The sequence below is a fragment of the Phyllostomus hastatus genome, unplaced genomic scaffold, assembly GCF_019186645.2.
Source record: "Phyllostomus hastatus isolate PE091 unplaced genomic scaffold, TTU_PhHast_1.1 phas_scaffold_317, whole genome shotgun sequence".
NCBI classification, from domain to species: domain Eukaryota; kingdom Metazoa; phylum Chordata; class Mammalia; order Chiroptera; family Phyllostomidae; genus Phyllostomus; species Phyllostomus hastatus.
Window position 1 is genome coordinate 2,728,374 of NW_025334023.1, and position 22,181 is coordinate 2,750,554.

Here is a 22,181-nt window from a genome sequence, read left to right on the forward strand (position 1 = left end):
GTTCTTCCATTGAATTGTCTTGGCACCTTCTGAAAGTCAATTAACCATATATGTATAGATGTATTTCTGTACTGTGTTCCATTGCACTGATCTATATATCTGTGCTTACACCAGTACTACATTATCTTGATTACTATAGGTTGATTACTGAAACTACAACTTTGTTCTTTTTAAAAATTATTTTGGCTATTCTAGATACTTTGTTTTTTCATAAAAATTCAGGATTAGTTTGTTGCTTTATCCAGGAAGGAGCCTGATAGAATTTCGTTGGGATCGTGTTGCATCTATTATATCAATTTGAGGAGAATTGATGTTTTATCTGTTTTAATTCCTCTGACCCATTAAGATGATATATGTCCCCGTTTATTTAGGTATCCTTTGCCTGCTCTGCTTTTCATTTACTCTTTGGGTTTGTTGGAAAACTGTAGGGGAGGAGAACTAATGTTTACTGACTTGCTACTCCAGACCAGGCACTTCATATATCTTATCTCAGTGTTTCAGAAAGTGTGAGATGCCCAGTGGTTTGCCTTAAATAACATTAAGTCACATCATGAAAAATTTCATCCCTTTTTACTTCTCATTCAACCTAACACGTCAAGGAGAAATTCTTCGTGTGGTCCTGGTATGTCCTTAACAACACTTTAGCACTTCCTAATCTTTATGACAGAGAGGGGACCTCTGGCTCACAGTCTTTGCCTTGCATTAGAATCTAGCTAGAATTTTACAACATGATTTTGTTTTCATTGTATTTATTTTATAACTTTCTATTTATGACAGCTGATACTGGTTTTTCATTTATGGTAGTAATGTAAAGTCAGGCTTATTGAGATACAATTTCCATTCAGTAAAAACTTACCCTTTTAGTGAACAATTTCTGAGTTTTGATAGAGACACACATTAGAGAGTAAATACTATCATAATCAAGGTATAAAATACTTCCATCATCCCAAGAAGTTCCCTCCTGTGTTTGTAGTCATTCCCTCCATGCACCCCCAGTCCCTGCAACTACTGGTCTATTTTTTGTCCCCATAGTTTTTGCCTTTTTCAAAATATCATGTAAGTGGACTCATACAGTATTTTTTCCCATGAGCCTGGCTTCTTTCACAGGATAATGTATTTGAGATCCATCCATATTGTTGCCAGTATCAAGCTGTTTGTTCCTTTTTGTTGCTGATTAACACTTCATTCAATGAATGTATGCTTATTTGTCCATTTACTAGTTGAAGGACATTTATGTTGTTTCCAGTTTTTGGCAATTATAAATAAAGCCACTATAAACACCTATGGATTTTTGTAAGCAGTTAAGTTTTCATTTCTCTAGGAGTGTGATTGAAGGGTCAAATGGTTAAGTGTAGTGTATTTTTAAATTCATAGGAAACTACCAAACTATTTTCCAAATTGGTTATACCATTTTCTTGCTCATCAGCAACATGAGTTCCGGTGATTCTAAATCTCAAGTTTCTTTTTTAAATTAATTTTTTAGGTTTTGAGTTAAAGGACAATTTTTAATAAATAATAGTTTGGGTGGTTTGCCATTGTGACAAGGTAACAGATGGTAAAATATATAGATATGGCAAAAATTATATTTTCTTACTCACTAGGTAGATATTAATGTTGTATATTCCCATGGTACAGATGAGGAAACCAAGGCTCAGAATAGCTAAAAGTAAACTATTCACAGCACTAGTAAATTGTCTGGATTTAATCCAATTCTACCTGACTCCAGTGTTTTTAATTCTGTAGGGTCTTATTTTAAGTCATTAAGCCAAATTTGAACTTTTGGACCTTTATAACTTAGATATAACTATACTAAATGCTATTTGGAAGACTGGATGATCAGGTGTGATTTTAGCTCTCACAGCAAATAGAACTTCAATTGTTTTAGACCTAAGGATGTGCTTTATCTCTTTCTGATGCCCCAGAAAGTCTGTTGCTCTTTCAGCACTTGACACTCACCTCGATCTCATCACTTAGCACTTTGGGTGTGGTGGTCTATTCATGTGTCAGCTCCCCTCCCCACTGACTAGATGGGGAATCTGTTCTTCTTTATTTCTTCAGCACCTAGCACAGGGCCTGCTGCCACATGGGGGGGCATGAAGCCATTTTTGAAAGAATGACAGGTTCTTGAATATGACTGCACAATCCAGGAAATGTATACATTTCCTAAAGTTTAATGACAGTGCTTTTAATTAATTAATTAAAAACTATTTATACTATTGATTGAGCCTCTTCTTGCTATGTGATAAGCATTGTACTAGGCATTCCAACTGGAGGATACTAAGGCAGATATCGCTGGAAATGTGTGTGTGTGTGCACAGAGAGATAATTTTAACATAATGTGGAAGGTGGTAAGTGAAAGATGAAGTGCAATGTCAGTTCAAGGAGGCAGAGTAGTATGATAATTTAGAGCAATGCCTCTCATAGTACCACTCCAGGAAGAAGCTTATGCCAAAATGTGCATTCACGTTTTGCTTCCTTCATCAAAAAAGTCTTGCCATTGAAAAAATTGTTGGCTGAATTCAGTATTGGGTTCGGTGACTGTTGCATGCTCCTCATCTTGTCCTGGACTGACAACGGACACTTTGCTCGCCAATGACTTGTCTGTGGACCACACTTTGAATAACACAGTATGAGCTCTGGAATCACACTGGCTGATTTAAATTCTAGTTCTACCAGGTATTGGCAAAATGATCTTGGGAAATTCTGAACCTCAGTTTCCTCTTCTGTATAAATAGGATGATAATTTTCTTATTTGAGAACTTGAAATTAAACAATGTAGCATATGATAGCACCTAGCAGAGACTGGAACATTTGGAAGATTACAACACCCTAAATAATAATTAATAATTAGTGAAGAGATTTTTTTTCAGCCTGCAGGGATTGTGGTAGCAAAGAAGCATTAAATGTCATTTACAGAATGTTATCTTACCTACAGTGAATCAGCTCCCTGGCACAGTGGTTTTAAATTTTCAGAAGGACTTTTAAAAAGATGCTCTTTTTAAAACCCAACTGTGAAAAGCTCTTGCTGCATTTGTTGAGCACCTACTGTCAACCAGCCACTGTGCTAATTTTTTGTATATTGTTACTTAATCCAAACAAGCATGTTGCACATAATGAATCAAAGCTCAACTCTGGAGCCAGACCACCTAGGTTTTACATGTGCTTTGCTGCATTCTCATTGTGTGACATTGGGCAGTTTGCTTAGTTTCCTCATCTGTAAAATGGGGTTAATTAAAGTATTTACCTAAAAAGGCTATAGTAAAAATTAAGGGAGTTAAAATATTTAAAGTGCTTATAACAGTTCTCAGCAACTCTTGCCTGCCATCATCATCATCATCATCATCATCATCATCATCATCATTATTACTTGGCTATAGTCATATACCTAATAAATGGCAAGGTCTGGATTTCAACCCACTTTTTTTTCAAATTCTCAATCCCTCCTAACTGGTTCACCACACAGCTTTCAGTGTGATCTTTCTAGAATGGAAATAAGATCATGTCACTCTCATGTTTAAATTCCTTTAGGATCAGATTGGAAGTCCTCATATGGCTTACTAGGTATCCATGGCCTGGGCTTGCTTCTCTTAACCTAACTCACACTTTCTTCTCCCTCTCCCTCTGATTATACTGGCTTTGTTTTTGTCACTTCCCACCCAAACACCTTGCATTTGTTCTCTAGAGCTTATAATACTCTTTCCCCTTCACCTAACTAATTCCTGTTTTTTCCTTAGGTTTCATCTTGAAAGTCACTTCTTCAGAGAACCTCATTAAATTAGGTCCTATGTTATATATTTAGTAGAAGCAAAGGTTACATAACTTCCCTTTCATAGCAGCCAATCCTTACCCTTGTAGTTACTTGACTTTTATTGGTCTTCCTTATTAGGCTATAAGATCATTAAGGCAAGGACTGTTTCTGTCTCCATCAGCAGTCTAACCCTACGACCTTGCCCAGTACCTGACATATAGTAGGCAATGAATAAATATTTGTTGACTCGGATTGAGATCCACTAGACATGGACATGATTCCTAGAATAGCAGAATGAATGGTGTGCTGTTTTTTGCTGGCTCTTTGTTCCAAATAGCACAGAGCATAAAGAGATATTTATTTTCAGCAACTCATTTCTCTGCACTGATTGAGGTTTTTAGACTACCAAATTGTTTGGCATTGTCACTGCCCAGCTTTTCAGAGATGAAATCATTTTTTCTCCTGATTTTCATTTCATTATGATCCATTTTTCCTCTGAGGGGGGCGGGGTAGGGCTTTGACCTTGAGAAGGAGAGCAGGGGAGCAATGTTCAGGCTTTTGTTCTATAAATGGTCTGCTTTGCTGTAGCTGCTACTCACCTAGGAGAGGAGAGGAAGGGGCCTCGCATGCAGGTCTCTTCATTTGCCTGCCTCCCTTGCTGAGCAGCTGCCTGGAGAGATGGAAGCCTTACTCAGCTGGGAGCAGCTTCTAAGCCTGAAGCTGATGTAGCCCCTGTGCTCTGTGGAGAGAAACATCATCACTCAGCATCACTCTCTGTAAGGCTACTCTTTCTGCTTTTTTTTTAAGTCCACTTACACTATTTAAAATGAAGGTATAATTTATATGTCGTAGAGTCCATAGATTCTTAAGTTCCCCAGCACCCCCGCCAGCTCCCATCTGTCACGTCTCAGGCAGTACTCCCAAAAGGTAGCATTATTTTGTCATGTTAGATTGAATCTTGAAATTCAATTATTTCATTTCTTTCTATCTGTCTTTACTGTGATCATCCAAGTAATGTTTAAAATGTAGAAAATTTGGAAGGTATGGAAAAGTATAGACAGTAATGGAAAATTACCTATACTTTTATGACTCAAAGGCCTATTCTACTTTGAAATGACCAGAGTTCCCAGTATTCCCCTATCAAACTATGTCTGGTTTTTCTGTTGGTTCTCTGAGGGTCTCTCATGCCTCCTTGCCTTTGTAATAACTGCTACACTTTTTGGGGCAAACACATCCATCCATTCTTTAGATCTTGATAAAGCACTACTTCACCTATGAAGCCTTCCCTGAACCCCCCTTCTCTTCCTATTGTCCCTATAATATTTGGTACATACCTATTATTGTCTTTGTCTTACTGTAGAGAAGATGTTCATGTACTTACCTGTTTCTCCAAAACACTCTGAGTGAACTCCTAGAAAGCAAGGGCTACATATATTGCCCACCAGAGTGCTTAGGGCAGAAGAGGCTCTCAGTAAATGTTTATTGAATGAATGAATGAACAAATCAATGAAATATTGATAAAGTATGTGAAGAATAAAATTATACTCAGTAGCAAGAATGGACAACTCCCTTTAATTAGTCAGACTTATCTGCAGAATGTCAAAAAGGAAAAAATAGTATTTTAGAGTGCTTTTTACCTTCTTGAAAGCTTTTACATAGTTATTTTACTTGATCTCCCATTACAAGGCTATGAATGTGTCATTTTTTTTTAATATAGGGAAGTTACTATCAAGTTTGAATTGGAAGAGGAGGAGATCAGAGGTTGTGCTGAAAAGCGGGGAATGTTATTTAGGGAGGCTACCTGGAAGAGTTTGCAATACCTAGCATTTACTCACTGTTCACAGGAGCAAAGGAACTGGCATTTGTGCCAGGCAAATTATTATGTAGTCTCAAGTAATCATTGCAACAACCCTATAACTAGATATCGTTATCTTCATTTTATAGCTGAAGAGTCTGAGACTCAGAAAGCTGATTTGTCCAAGGTCAAATGGGCAATAAGTGGCAGAGCCGACATTTAAATCCAAGACTGACTGTCACGTCTCTAACTCATGTTCCATCACACCAAACTTCCTTTTGTAGCAGTTCATCTGTAGAGAGCATGCCCCCCTGCTCTTAATTAATGAAGCTTTTCATGGCATGAAAATTCAGGAATTCTGTTATTATGATTCCACTTGTCTTCAGTTTGATGAACCTTTTGATAAGATGAACACTACTGCCATATTTCTGTGTAGCCAATCCAGCAGACCTAGCCCTCATAGTACTCTATTGATACGGGCCTAGATTGGAATCCTCTCCTGAGGGAGCAGCGACTTGCTGTAGTCAATATTGCTAATGAGTGGCAAAGCCAATATTTGACCCCAGGTCCAGTGTTCTCCCCACGGTGGCATGTAGATCTGCTGGAGCTGAGTATAGTGAGCACTGATTCTATAGCAGTGGTTCTCAATCGGGGGACATTTAACAATATCTAGAGATAATTCTGAGTGTCACCACTTGGGGGTACTGCTGGCATGTGGTGGGTAGAGGTTAGGGATGTGTAGGCCAGCCCCCCACAACAAAAAATTATCTGATCTAAAATGTCAGTAGTGCTGAGGTTGAGAAATCTTTCTCTAAAACAATTGGGTTTCAGGCGTTACTCCTGTAGAAGAGGTGAAATACCCAAAGTGAGCCTCCAAATCATACCTGTTAATGAGCTTGATTCTTTTAGAATTGGCTATTCTTTAGAGGCAGCAAGTGCTTATTAATCACCAGGCTTTATTCAGATTGTTATACTAGGCAAGATTAGGGATGTAGAAAAGTGTTAGACATCACATGTCCCCTCAGGGAGGTTAGAGACTTCTGGGGGAGGTTTAAGAAGATCTGAGTACGTTGCCCCAGCTGCAGAGAACAGCCCTGGTTTCCAGGAGCTGTGCACGCAGTAGTGGCTGTATCAGGGACTACCCTGACTGCAGTGGTGCTGCTGGCTTAAGGGAACCTTCCCCATAGCTGACTCTTCCTTTCCTCAGTTATGCGATGCCCACCAAGACCATGGAGGTGTTACGGCTGCAGGAACAAGGCAGCAAAATGTTCCTGGATGCAGTTCTTACCACCCATGAGCGAGTGGTTCAGGTAGGCACTCTGGGAGAAACCTGAAATGTATTTGCCTCTCCTGGTTCTTCTCTCTGTCCATTTTACCTTCTTCTGCCATGCCTGTCTCCTCCTCTTGCCTGTCCCTTGAATGATGATATTCTCCAGGTTTCAGTCCTCTACCTGTCCTTATGTAATATCTTTCCTCTACACAATCTCATTCATTCACCTGACCTCAGTAACTGTCATTATATACTGGTAATGTCTGGATCTCCAGTCATGATCTCCTAATATCCAGTTGTCTCCCAGACTTCTCCACTGGTGTGTTCCACAGGTACCCTACACTCAGGGCTTACAAAACTAATTTTAGAGGAATTGATGTCCTTTTATTTCTAGACTCCTCCCCACCTTTGAGACTAATGCTTGATCCTTTTTTGCTCTCTGATATCTATTCATTTACCAAATTCTAAAGTTTCTACCCCTAAAAATCTTTTAGCTCCATCAACTTTGCTTTATCCTCATACCACTGTCATCATGTCATTTTCCTGCTTAAAAGCCTTCAGCGGCTTCCCTTTAAAAGCTCTAGCAGTGGTTCTCTGTCTGTGCACTGCAGACAGGTGGGTGCAACCACACCACCATGAGAGTGCTCAGAGCTATTGAAAATTCACAGTTAACATCACCTCCCTTTTTTTAATAACAGCTTTATTGAGAGTTTTATTCCCATGCAATACAATTTACCCACTTGAACTGTACAGTTAAATGGGTTTTAGTACAGTCAGTTATGCAACCATCACCGCAATGTTAGAACGTTTTCATCGCCCCCGAAATAAACTCTACCCTTTTTCAGTCACTTCTCTCTCCCTGTCCTCCCGACGCCTAGCAACCAGTAGTCTACTTTCTGCCTCTATGGTTTTACCCCTTCTGGACCTTTCATTTAAACAGAATTATACAATCAATATATGGCCTTTTGCGTTTAGCTTCTTTCACTTAGCATAATGTTTTCAAGGTTTATCATGTTATAGCATGTGTCAGTACTTCATTCCTCTTTATTGTGAAATAACATTCCAATGGATATTACCCCTTTTTGATCCACTCAAGAAACATATCAGCAAGGTAATGAATGTTAAGGTAGTAACACCTTAAATCTATGTTAATTTTTAAAATAACTAAAGTACTTAAAATCTTCAATTCTTTAAATATTATCAGGAAAAAATTGAGATACATCTAATGACAGGTCTAAGTTGCTACCGAGGCCCATAGAATCAAGTCTGAACTCTAGGTTTGCACGCAACTGCCTTCATGATTCTCCTGCATTTTCTTCACGCTCCATTCATCCTAGCTACTCATGGAACTGGTTTTAATTCCCTAGTATTGTGCTGTGCTGCCACATTTTACTGAATATTGCTTCCTCCGTTTTGAAGACTCCCACTACTGTTGAATTCTCCCAGTTTACTCCCTTTTTTCTTCAAGACTCCACTCAGATGTTACCTCTTTTGGAAACTTTCCTTGACCTCCCCTGATTGATTTAGGTAGGTATTTCTCTGATGGGTTTCTGCAGGCCCTTCATACCCTTCTACCACATTATCTGATTCGCCTCTGGATTCTCAGCACAAGGTCCGACACCAATCAGTCATGGTCTATGTGGGTTAACTTGAGGTGAATCAGAAAGTCATCTTGGACTTGATAACCTCTTTGGTCCACTTATGACATCCATTGCCTACCATAGCAGATATAGGCCATGACCTTCTTGGCAAGCAGACATGTTGGCAGAGAGGAGGAGAAATCCTGCAGAGACTGGGCTCCGAAACCAGCTCTGGAAAATCCTTCACCTGAGGGTCGTCTAACTCTGCCGGAGCTGATCTTTGCGCCCATGCCATGTCTCCCTATCACCTAGCTTTCGGCACCTCTCTTAGAGCATTTTCTTTCCTTTTGCAGATAAGTGGTTTGAGTGCTACATTTGCAGAGATTTTCTTGGAAATAATCCAAAGCAATCTTCCTGAAGGAGTCAAATTGTCAGTGAAGGAGGTAGGTGCTGCTTTGAGAGGGGGCCCCCTGGTGGCTCACCTGTGTTCAAATATCTAGACTGCCTGGCTTTAGAAAAACAAAGAAATGTGGATAATTTAGCCCAGACAATAATCAGGAGAGGTGTGCAGGCTGGAATTACTGTGGTCATTATTTTGGCTTTTCAGAAATGATGCATTATAGACCACTAGCTGAAATCCACCACAGCATCCTGATGGTAGCGGTGAGCCCATCACCTCTCAATTCTCTCCGTCAGACAGCTATATAGCAAGAGCATGATTTAAGATCACATACAGTATAACTAATCAGAACACAAGTAGGGAAATGTACTTTAGAGAAAAGTTTCTTGGATCTTTGAGTCTTGACTATACTCTGACTGAATACATTTAATAAAGAATACCAGTAAGGAGGAAGTTTGGCATGGAAAACTTGGAATACATTAGGAACTTCAGCCTAAATATTGAGTATTTGGGTCTTGTTGCCAAGATGATCCTTATTACGACACAGATACATCAGGTTATCTTAGACCTATGCCATTTGCTGCATGCAGCTCTCTTGTTCTGAGTCCATGCTTGTTAAGCCTTTGCTTATTATTTTAGATATGTATCTAGGGAGAAAATGTACTGGTCATGTTGACTTGAAATATTCCAGTCTCTATGTCTGTTATTTCCTATTGTGAATGGAGAACTTTGGTATTCTCTTTTTTCTTAAAATTATTTTATTGTTGTTCAATTACAGTTGTCTGCCTTCCCCCCCCCTTTCCCCCGCCCCCAGCCAAACCCACTCTTTCTCTTTTTTTTAATGCTTCTATTGTGATACTTACAGATTTGGGGGGGGGGGGTTCAAAGATTTTATTTGTTTGTTTGTTTGTTTGTTTTTAGAGATAAGGAAAGGGAGGAAGATCAATCAGTTGTCCCCAGTATGCACCCAGACCAGGGACTGAACATACAACCCATGCTTGGGCCCTGACTGGGAATCAAACTGGTGACCCTTCGCTTTGCAGGACGCCACCTGACCAACTGAACTGCATCAGTCAGGGCTGATACTTATAGAATTGTGACATTAGTTTGTTATAAGTCTGTCTTCTCTCACCAGACCATATGTTCACGTAAGGCAGGGAGGAAGTCTAATTCAGCTTTGAATCTTTGGTACCTAATACAAGTCTAGTACATAGTAGACACTCAATAAAAGTTAGCTGAATTTGACTTGTTCTCTACAGAGTGACTGGTGGATCCTTTTTTGATGCTGTGCATATTTGAATAACTGATAGCTCTGCAATAATTCCCACTTATCTTTCTTCTCTCCAGCACTCTGAAGAAGACTTCAAGGGAAGGTTCAAAGCTCGGCCAGAACTAGAAGAATTGTTAGCCAAGTTGAACTAGCTCATCACAGACTCTTTCGTGCCAGCACTGGTGATACTGAGTACCAAGGGGAAGAGCTTGCTGTGTGGTCAAAGTTAGGCAGGGAACCCGGACCCTTAGATACAAGTATGAATCTCCACAGCCAGGCATGTGTCCTCTCCTCTGTGAAGGAGTACTTGCCACTTTCCTGAGAGCCAACCCTAGGTATCCTCCATCTAATAAAAATCTGCTGATAATGGGTGTGTTTTTTTTTTAAATAATTATTGAGGTGAAATTCACATACCACAAAACTAACCATTTTAAAGTGAATAATTCAGTGATGTTTAATACATTTACAATGTTGTGCAACTATGACCTCTATCTAGTTCTAAAACTTCATAACCTGTTTTTGTAATAAAGGTTTATTGGAACAGAGCCATGCTCATTCATTCACATCTCATTTATGGCTGCTTTCACACTCCAGTGGCAGAGTTGAGTAGCTGTAACGGAGACTATAAAGCTAAAACATTTATTATGTGGCCCTTTGTAAAAACGGTCAAATCCTGATCTAAGTCATTAGTGCTCAAATGTAACCATGCAACAGGATCACCTGGAGAGCTTTTTAAAACACAAATTGCTAGGCTCTACCTCCAGATTTTCTGATTTAGTAATTCTGAGTGAGGGCCCAGAATCTGCACTTTTTACAAGTTTCTAGGTGAAACTGATGCTAAGTGGCCTTTAGTGTTTTTCCTGTTCTGAGCATTCATTCATACTTTTGTATAGAGAAACTATCATTTATTGGGCTAGACCCTGTGTCAGGTACTACGTTAGCTCTAAAACTCTACCAGATTTTTAGGGTGTGTATAAGTGTGCAGGTGGATCAGTATCTATGTGTAAGTACATGTGAGTATCTTGAGTGTGTGTAAGTATATCTCACATTTATTGAGCCCTTATAAATGCTGTGTACTATATACAGATTATCCTTGAGGTTGGTGGTATTATATCCCAATTCAAGAGATGGAAAAACTGAGGTTCAGAAAGATGAGTAACTTCCTAGGGTCACACAGCTAATAGTGGCAGAACTTTCTCCCCTGTACCCCATTCCTTCTCTGAGATACTCCTACAAGTCTGTGGGAGCTCAGAGCATTTTACTATTTTAAAAAAATATTTATTGAATATATTGAGGTGACATTGGTTAATAAAATTATACATTTCAAGTGGATAATTCTATAATACATCATCTGTATATTGTATTATGTGTTCACCAAAGTCAGGTCTCCTTCTGTCACCATTTATCCCCCCCTTATCCTCTTCTACCTGCTCCCACCTCCCTTTCCCTCTGGTAATCACTATACTGTTGTCTGTGTCTATGAGGGTTTTTGTTTTTTTGCACTTAATTCCTTCAACTATTTCACCCAGCCCCTCAACCCCTCTCCTCTCTGACAGCTATCAGTTTGTTCTCTGTATCTATGAACCTTTTTTTATTTTGTTTGTTAGTTTATCTTGTTCATTAGATTCCTCATACAAGTGAAATCATGTGATATTTATCTTTCTCTGACTGGCTTATTTCATTTAGCATAATATTCTCCAGGTCCATCCATGCTGTCACAAAAGGTAAGATTTCCTTCTTTTTTTACAGCCGAGTAGTATTCCATTGTGTAAATGCATCACAGCTTTTTTTATCCACTCATCTACTAATGGGCAGTTGATCTGCTTCCAGATCTTAGCTATTGTAAATAACACTGCTGTGAACATAAAGGTGCATATATTCTTTCAAATTAGTGTTTTGGGTTTCTCTGGATATATTCCCAGAAGTAGAACTGCTGAGTCATAAGGCAGTTTCATTTTAATATTTTGAGGAAACTCCATACTGTTTTCCATAGTGGTTGCACCAGTCTGCATTCCCACCAACAGTGCACAAAAATTCCCTTTTCTCCACATCCTCACCAGCACTTGTTTGTTGATTTATTGATGGTAGCCATTCTGACTGGTGTGAGATGATATCTCACTGTGGTTTTTATTTGCATTTCTTTGATAACTAGTGACTTTACATATCTTTTCATATGTCTATTGGCCATCTGTATGGCCTCTTTGGAGAAGTGTCTATTCAGGTTCTTTGCCCATTTTTTTCAGGTTTTAAAGCTTTTTATTTGCATATTTTAAAAAAGTGCATTCTAATAATTAAAATCATTTTAAACAAATAAATGGCACTCCAATTAAACTGCATTTTACAGTCTACAGGACACCTTAGAACAGCTTGGCTTTTACTCTAGATTTCACTGTTGTTCCACCAGTTTCTTCTTTCACTAACATGCAAGTTCTTTTCCTTCCCTGCCAGCCAAATAGGCAAATGGGAGATTGGATTATTTCTTTTGGTGGTGAGTTGTGTAAGTTCTTTATGTATTTTGGATATTAACCCCTTATTAGATGCATCATTGGTGAATACGTTCTCTCATTCAGTGGGTTGTGTTTTCATTTTGTCAATGGTCTCCTTTGTTGTGCAAAAACTTTTTATTTTGATGTAGCCCCATTTGTTTGTTTCTTTTGTCTTAGGAAATATAGCAGAAAAAATTATTGCTATGAAAAATGTCCACGATTTTATTGCCTATGTTTTCTTCTAGAATTTTTTGGTATCAAGTCTTACTTTTAAGTCTTTAATCCATTTTGAGTTTATTCTTGTGTATGGTGTAAGAAGGTGGTCTAGTTTCACTTTTTGCACACATCTGTCCAATTTTCCCAACATCATTTATTGAATAGACTGTCTTTACCCCATTGTATGATCTTGCCTCCTTTGTCAAATATTAATTGACCACAAAGGTGTGGGTTTATTTCTAGGCTCTCTATTCTGTTCCATTGATCTATATATGTCTGTTTTGATGCTAGTACCATGCTGTTTTGATTACTATGTCCTTGTAGTATAGTTTGGTATCAGGTAGCATGATTCCTCCAACTTTGTTCTTTCTCAAGATTGCTGTGGCTATTCAGGATCTTTTGTGGTTCCATATATATTTTTGGAATATTTGTACTAGTTCTGTGAACTATGCCACTGGTATCATGATAGAAATTGCATTGAATCTAGATTGCTTTGGGTAATATGGACATTTTAATGATGTTTATATTCTTCTCACCCATGAACACAATAACACTTCCAGTTATTTGTATGTCCTTCAGTTTCTTTCTTTGGTGTCTTATAATTTTCCACGTACAGGTCTTTTATATATCCTTGGTTAAATTTATTCCTAGGTTGTTGGGTTGTTTTTTTTTTTTATACAATTGTAAATGGGATTGTTTTCCTTTGTTTCCCTCTCTGATGTTCATTATTGGTGTATAAAAATGCAACTGACTTCTGGATACTTATTTTGTATCCTGCTACTTTACTGAATTCATTTATCAGTTCTAATAGTTTTTTGATGGAATCTTTAGGGTTCTCTACATACAATATCATGTGATCTGCAGAGCATTCTTAGTATTGCATGTACCTTTCTGAAGATAAAAAGGTGGATAGATGTATACTCACATACACACTATCTCCTTATCCTGTGGGCAATGGGCAATGTCACATGGACCCCCTTGGAACCTGGGATACAGCAGTCTTTTCCAGTTGTTCACTTTCCCTTGTCAGTTTGTGAAAGCAGAATGCAGGATTTCATAAACTGACAAGACATTAAAGTCGAAGGACCTTGGGACCCAGACAACCTAACCCTCTCTTTTAGCAAGTGCAGTTTAGACCAGGAAGGGCAGTGCTTTACCCAGGTTCACAGGGCACCTCATTGGCAGAATTGGGAGCAGGATTCTGACCTCAATTCCCAGTCCATTCCTTTTTATTATGTCACTGGGGATGAGTCAGGCTTATCTCTTAAACCGGAGGAGGCAGCTGCATTCTGTCACCTTGAAGCTCTTGTGTCACTGATCTCACTGATGATTTCTCACCAGAGTGAAAGGGCTTCGTTGCTCATGATTAATCTGCCCTGGGACAATTGGAAATTGCTCATATGCCTTGTCCTGGTGAGAGGGACGGGAGAGATTTTGATTGCTAGAACCTCAGTTACAAAACAATTACAAGCTTCACTTGACTTTCTCCAGTGAAGCCCAGGGGGAAATGGACTTCCCTAGGATCCAATGGCAGTGAAATCAAGTGGAATACAAGTCTCCCAACTCTAGGTTGAAGTCTCCCTCCCTGGGACAACCTACTTTAAAGAGGCTGACGAACCAGGGCTATTCCTAAATTTCTACATGTATTAGTTTTGAGGACTCAGGTGAGTCACTTTAATCTCATTAAACTGGTTTTCTAATCTGTAAATGGGGATAATTCACTTTCAGGAGTTTGAAACGGAGACAATGTATATAATGGGCTAGCAAGTGCTCAGGAAATGTTATATTACCTTCCCCTCTAAACTTCAGCATACTTTTTAAAAATAATTTTTGCCCCATTGAGGTATAATTTATATACAGTGAAACAGATTTTAAGTGTATATTTGATCAATCTTGAAGTCAGTCTTGATCAACCACCCATGAAACCTATATACTTCTATCAAAATAAATACTTCCATCACTCCTTGGGAATTCAAGGAAGTTCCCTTACATTCTTTAATTTTTCCCCAGAAGCAACCACTAATCTCACTTCTATTTCCAGATTAGTTTTGCCTGTATAGTACTACACATATGGTATCACACAGTATGTAACCTTTTGTGTCTGAATGCGTTCATTTACCCTAGTTTTATCTGTGTTGCATGTATCAGCAATTCACTCCATCAGCGTACTTTGTTTTGAATACCTCAGTCAAGGTTAAACTACACCTAGTACTGCTGTCAAGACAAGGGAAATAGGCCACAGAGGGATGGATGCGGACCCTGGCTCATGGGGTCTGCATCACACTGTGGATGAGGCATGAGAAATTCACACGGACTACTGAATCCTGTGGAGGAAAGGGGACAGTATGGCTTTTCTCTCAAGAGGAGAAAAAGCCTCGGCCCTTGCCATGACAGGCCTTTATTTCTTTTCTGGGCACATTACATGATGGTCCTCATTTACTATGCACAGGATGGCTTCGGGTAATTACCTTTTACAGAAAACAAAGATGATGCCGCTAATCACATCACAGAAGAAGGATATTTGCAAATGCAAAGGGAAAAGTGGTTGAACTGGTTACACTCCATACTGGGGAGTTTTAGTGTTGATTTTAGGAAGTTACAGTAAGCACTTGCTGTCTCAATTCAGAGTGAGGGAGTTTTAGCAAAAGCAAGTCTCATAGCAGTCTAGGTACATTGCAGGCCTGATTCCCCACGGGAGAACCTATCCGTGGGCGTGGGTCCTGTCTGGGCCCGCACCACGCAGAACAGTCTCCTATAACAGAGAAGCGAGGAAGGTCAATGGATTAGGAATGAGGATAGTGGGGTGCTAGTTTTGGCTCTATCAACACATAATAACCTTTGGGATAATCTGTTTTGGTCTTCATTGTACAGATGAGCGAACGCACCTGGGAAGGGAAGAGACTTGTCCAAGGTCACCCAGTTAACCAGTGACAGCCAGGGATAGCTCTAGGTCACTCAATTCCTAGTTCACTATACATTACTGAGATTTTTTGAAATGGATTTTTATGTAGATCAGTAATTTTCAAGAAGAAGCTGGGGTCAAATGGTGAGTTTTACTAGTTACGGCCAGTAGATTCCTCAGCTTCATGTTAGTCCTTTTCCTCTGGCTGAGGATTCCGACTTCCACACCATACAGTTGGAAATTGCCAGCTGTGGATTCCGAAAGAGTATGTTTTAGTTGCTGAGAAAGAATTTAAATCTGGATATTTTGGCCACTCAGACACTGTAGCAATGCTGAGATCTCCAGTTCCCACTGTTTCTAGGATGTAAGGTGTACTTAAGGAAGGAAAGCTCTCTGAGCAGGCAACTGGACACGTCTAAAACTAGACCTGCTGGAACTGCGCTGCAGATGGAGGTGGCCTGTATACCTTGTGCTTGTTTCATATGTACTTTGATCTCTTTGTGCCGTTTTTATCTTCAAATGTCTGATCTCCCTGGAGAATCTGAAATGATTCATTTAGTTCTTATAAACCCCCAGAATAACTTTCATTCTCTGACATTTCAGGTTTAGGGAAATCAGCTCATCATTTAGACAAAATACCCAGGCTCTGAGGAATGAAATTTTTTTAGAAGACAGCTTTTCAGAAGAAAACTTTTCAGAAGAAAGAATCCTTCCCACTTCCTCTACCTGCTTGAAGTCCCTGCTGGAGCAGGGAGCCCTAGCATTCGGTATAGCAGGAAAGTGTAAGGTTTCAACCTGGACCTGCTCCAGCTCTCTTTGGATTTCTCAAGTCAGCAGCCCAGGACTTAGTCTGGCAACTTTACCTGCGGGAAGGAGAGTGTGAGCAGTATCTTATTACTCATCTAGTAAAATGCATTACAGTGCAGCTTTGTACTGAACACAGGCCAAGTCCCTAGCTAAGGACCTTGCAAAGAAGAGTCGAATCATGAGTCTGCCGTAGGCCTAGCCAAGGGGGGACAGCCAGCCAAGAAGTCTCTCTACTCATCCTTCACACTGCGCCTCTCTACAGAGGTAGGCGTAGACTATATAGGAACAGGCATGGACCACCTTAAACTCCAGCTGCATAGCTGTAGGCTGTAGACAAAAAAAAAATCTAAAACACTATAGGCAACTTACACTAATTTCCTTTCTGTAAATCACTTTTAAAAAATAATATTTAAATAGTAATTATGGTTACTTACTGTATTAAGTATCATACTAGGCACCAGATGCCTGTGAGAGTGCAGATGATAGCACAAGCTTTAGAAGAAGACACACTTGGAGTCTAATCCTCAATCTGACCTTTATTTCCTCCTCTGTAAAGGTGAATTAATGGAATGTTATGAGAGATTAAATGATATAACATAACACAGGATAGTGACTAGCACACAATAATGACAATAGCCAGCATTTAGTGACTACTTACTAAGTGCCCAACACTGTTTCTTAGCTTTTTATAGTAAGTCCTCACTTAACGTCATCGATAGGTTCTTCAGCTTTAAGAAAAACTATGCATAATGAAACCAATTTTACTATATAAGCTAATTGATATAAGCAGAGTTCCTACCACATTTCTCATCATTATAAAATGACATTGAAAGAAAAGACATTATTCAAAGGTCTGATGTACCAATATTAACTCATTCTTTTTACAACCCTATGAGGCAGGTCTACATTTATTTATTAGTTGTGAGGCCTATGAGAAAGGCATTATAACTGCATTTTTACAAGGAAAAAAAAAGCCTGAGATGTTAGGTAATTTGCCCCAAATCACCTAACTAGTGAGTAGCATAATAGGATTTGAAAGCATATTGTTGGGGGGGGGGCAGGGGTGGTGGGGATGGATACAACCGTACTTGAACAATTTTTTAAAATGTTTAAAAAATAAAAATAAAAAAAACGTATCACGGGGAGTAAGAGCACAGACTCTGGAACCGGACAGCCCGGGTTATATGCTCCATAAATACTAGTTAATAGTTCAATAAATGCTAACAATTTTTTATTTATTACATATTATCTCATTTAATTCCTTTCATGTGCCTATTAAATAGGATTCATCTCCATTTACTTGACGAAGAGGCTTGGGTGGCAATAGAGCAGGCTTTGCCCAAATACACTGATTACCCGCCCAGTGTTAGCTCCCTGTCAGAGCTGGAGCCCTCCGAACCTACTGCCTCCACAGAGCTGGTTTGGAGCTCTTTTCACTTACTGTCTCTGCTAGAATCTCCCCTTACTACTGGAACTATCACATTGTGACCATTTATCCACTATTATAAACAATGCTATAATGAGCATAATAGTATATACATCTTGTAAAATAACAGGATCTGGCAGAAGTAATGCTTGCTTGAGTGTGGTTGGTAGGGTAATAATATGGGTATAATAATTTATAGTTTTAATTTGAACATTTCTCCTAAAATGTCATATGGTAGGCTTGAGTGTGATATTGTTATGTTACAGAACTACATGCTTATGACTTTAATAAAAGATTCAGTCATAATAAAGAGGTGTTATTTGTGCTGGACACTTTATATTTAAGAGGATTCCTACTAGAGGAATTACTGTTTAAATATTTAAAATATTTATAGATCCCACCAAATTGCCCTGGAAAAGCTTTCCTAAATTATAATCCTTCAAAGTGTGAATGTGTCTGTTTCTCTCTATCCCCACCAATACTGGTCATTATAAATACTTCGATTTTTGTCAAGAGGATCAGCTAATTAAACTTTTTTAAGACTTTCTTTCTTGAGAGGGGAAGGGGAGATGGAAACATCAATGTGTGGTTGCCTCTCATGTGCCCCCTCCTGGGGACCTGGTCTCCAACCCTGGCATGTGCCCTGACTAGTAGAACCAACGACCCTTTGGTTCACAGGCCCACATTCAATCCACTGAGCTATACCAGCCAGGGCTCAGCTTTATTTTTTAAATCTTCATTTATCTTACCATCAGTGATGCATAATATATTTACATTTTCCTGTTTTTGTGAACTTTGTTCACTTTTCAATTGGCCTGTTTTCTTTTTCTTACTGAATTCTAGGTACTTATTTACTGCAGATGGTAATCCTTCCTGTTACATGTTACAGATAGATAATATCTATTTCATCTTTAAAGGTTCAACTCAAGCCTTGACTGGCATGACTCAGTTGTGTGAGTGTCATCCCACAAGGCAAAGGGTCCCTGGTTTGATTGATTCCTGGTCATTGCACATTCCTGGGCTAAAGGCCAGTCCCTGTTTGAGGTGCAAGAAGCAACCAATTGATATTTCTCTTCCTTTCTCCCCTTCTTCCCCTCTCTAAAAATAAAGGTTCAACTCAAACCCTTCTTTGAGATTCTTGCTGAAAGCTCCAGTCCACACTACTCCCTCTGATGACCCACAGCACTGAACACACATTCATCTTTATATATATGCTCATATACCCAGTCAGCCCCTTCTGCTTGAAGGCTGGAACTGCACTTTATCGTTCTTTAAACTGGTATTCCTCCTTTCTTCTGCCCTCTTTGCTTTCTCTCCACCCCAAATACCAACATAAAGGTAGTATTAGGGCTACTATACTTCAGATTTGTGCTTCTAATTTATATATACATAAAACAATAAAATGACATGTGTGTGATACACACAAACATACAAGAAATATTACTGGTGATAATGACAGCATATGCCCCTTTGCATTCCAGCTTCTATGACAAGGGTCAGTCTCCCAACTCCCTACTCCCAATGCCTTACAGGACTAGGCAAAGAGTAACAGAATGGGTAATGTAATTCCATGGAAGAAAATGAGAAGTGGTGGCAATTTATGAGCCAGAGAACACAACCACCTAAAAAAGAAACCATATTCAGCTCTAGCAAATTGTTGTCAAGTAACAATATGTTCAGATGATATGTTCATCTCTATTTTTCAAAAGCAAAAATCTGTATTTTATGTTAAATGTACTTTTTAAATGTCAAGCTAACATTGTGTTTGTTGGGTTGGGAGTGTGGTGAGGTCAAACTCTGTATCTGTCAATTCAACAGACTCTGAATGAGAGTCACTCCACGTTTTTGTTTTCACATTTGCTTAATGATACAATGAAACATCCAAAAACAACTTATAAAAGATAAAGGAATTTATATCACTGTCAGGATATAGTTGTTCCAGTGTGGTTTTATTTCGGTCTCTCAGACTACACCAAACAACATGAAGGCAGAGATCATATTATTTATCACATCAGTTTCCAACAGTGCCTAGCACTAGAGAAGGTCTGAGAAAAACTTGCTGTTGTTGAACCAATGACTGAATAAACGAAGACATGAATAGGTAACCAATTTACCTTTAGATTGTGAATTCTAAAATTCAATGTCCACGTAATCAGCTCAGTATTTGGCACACTGGCACAACTCAGTATTTGGCATACGGTAAAAGAGCATGCCTTAACCCTTAACCTCACTCTTCGTACTACATTGCGAATATTGGTCAATATTTAATATTCATAGAACAAGATGAGAGAGGATGTTTGGGTCTCACCATGAAAATATGACAGCTCTTTCTATGACAGTCATGTCTAAACTCATGGCTTCCTGGCTCTCAACTCCAATCCCAATGACCATCCCCAAGTTTTATACCCTTTTGGCCCACATGTCCACTGTTTAGGATTTCTCTCTCCCAGGATTTCTCTGGGTGCTAGTTTCTGCAAGCCGATCTGTGGGGATAGATGGTTTGGGGTCTCAGCTGTGGACACTGCCTTGTTCTTTCCTCCTCTGCAGCTCTTCCCGCCGCCTTGCCTGCTGCTCACTCATGCAGTCCCTGAAGGCCTGCACCTGTGGCTGGCACTGTCGCCAGTCCTGGTGCTGGGCCATGCACTCCTGCACTGCGTAGTGGGAAGCAGCACAGCCAGAGCGGGAGATCAGCTGGTCTAGTGGGTCCTCTTCCTCACCCTCCTTCTTCACCTGTCGGGCCCAGGTATGGCCTTGAGCTGACATCTTTGGGAGTTTCTAGACATTAATGGAAGCAAGGTTAGAATAGGAGCATGATTATATATGGGATTCCTCTACTATAAATAATACTGATCATTGCACTACTATAACTTACTTATGCATATGTCTCTGGAGACTAAGCTATTTGAGGACAGATAATGGGCCTCATTCAATCTGGTGTCTTCAGCACTAGGCCTGGCAGGCAGGCCTACAAAATGGTCTGAACTAAAAGGAATGACATAAAGTATGTGCAAATACTTAGAACAACACTAAATACATTCAAATGGATTCTGCTAATGGAATTTGAATTAGGTGAAATGTCACCTTTCTAAAGAAGATATCTCTGATTCACAAACCAAGAATTAATCTCATCCTGGCTGAGTGGCTCAGTTGGAGCATCATCCCATACACCACAAAGTTGCAGATTCAATTCCCAGTCGGCATACATATAGGAGGCAACCCATCAATGTTTCTGTCTCTCTCTCTTTATCCTTCCTCTTTCTGTAGAAGCAATGAACATATTGTTGGGGGAACATTAAAAAACTATAGAATCTCTCTTCTAATATTGGCCTTATTCTATGGCTGCAGAAAAACAAAGTTTAATGTTAGGGAGAGAACCCAAGAATGGGTATAGTTTGATATATGGGAGGAATGGAGAGAGTTGTGTGGCCGTAACATACAGCATGTAGTGGCCAGGCAAGAACTGAGTCTGTGAGGTAATTGAGAGTACTTAATGTGAGGTGTATTTGCCCAAACTTCTTCCAAAGAGCATCTGCTTCAGAACACTGAACAAAAGGTACCATACAGAAGGAACTTAAGAAAGGCTTTAAGAGAAATGATTTCAGCCTTTGTACATATTTCACCATGAGACTATAAAGGAACTAGAACTTCTTAATGCCTTTTCTGTGTCTCTGACTATTCGACAAATGATCACTGAGTCCCTATCATATACCAGACACTATGCTACAGTTGAGGATACAGAAGTGACCAGGAGAGATACAATTCCTGCCTTCACAGAATGTATAATCTAGACAAGTAAACAGGCAGCTTACTATACAGTTTATAGATGGCTCAGACTGGAAACACAGTGGAATGATATCTAATCCTGACAAGGGTAGAAACAGGCAGAGAAGGTTTCCTGGAGGAACTGATTTCTAAACTGACTCTTAAAGGATGAACAGGAGTTAGCCTGAGATGGAAAGAATATCCCCGTCAATGGAAGAGCAGGGAGGGGCGTGGCGGGTGGGGGTGGTAACAATTTGACATGAGAGCAACGGAAAATTCTGTATGGCTGGGGAATAAAGTATGAGAAGTAAACAAAACAAATGAAACTGGCAAGGTGGCACAGTATTTGATTACAGCCAGGCCTTGTTAGCCATGTTAGGGTGTTTACGGGGCAATGGGGAAGTGACAAAAAGGATTCAAGCACTCCCGTAGCGCTGCATAAACTTAGCCACTTTGGGGGCAGTATAACCTGAGGAAGGAGAAAATGGGCTTTGAAACAGACTTGTGTTGGAAACTAGC

At 39.5% G+C, this 22,181-nt stretch overlaps 2 protein-coding genes across 6 annotated transcripts in view; one reads left to right on the forward strand and one right to left on the reverse strand.

The window, feature by feature from the left end:
- The window catches only part of MRPL48 (mitochondrial ribosomal protein L48), a 48,114-nt gene extending 37,684 nt beyond the window's left edge, over positions 1-10,430 (forward strand). The window contains exons 6-8 of the mRNA XM_045817762.1: positions 6,751-6,853; positions 8,747-8,836; positions 10,141-10,430. Coding sequence (XP_045673718.1) covers positions 6,751-6,853; positions 8,747-8,836; positions 10,141-10,215 — 268 coding nt within the window. The 3' untranslated portion in view covers positions 10,216-10,430. The remainder of the gene's footprint in view (positions 1-6,750; positions 6,854-8,746; positions 8,837-10,140) is intronic.
- The window catches only part of LOC123805282 (cytochrome c oxidase assembly factor 4 homolog, mitochondrial), a 46,705-nt gene that overhangs the window by 23,662 nt on the left and 862 nt on the right, over positions 1-22,181 (reverse strand). For 3 of the 5 annotated variants that reach the window (XM_045817765.1, XM_045817764.1, XM_045817763.1), the window contains exon 2: positions 19,831-20,675. In XM_045817765.1, the coding sequence (XP_045673721.1) occupies positions 20,409-20,663 (255 nt within the window). In that variant the 5' untranslated portion in view covers positions 20,664-20,675 and the 3' untranslated portion in view covers positions 19,831-20,408. Of the gene's footprint in view, positions 1-4,347; positions 4,488-19,830; positions 20,676-22,181 lie in introns of those variants that run through there. The other 2 variants (XR_006783299.1, XR_006783300.1) reach the window with 1 other exon arrangement.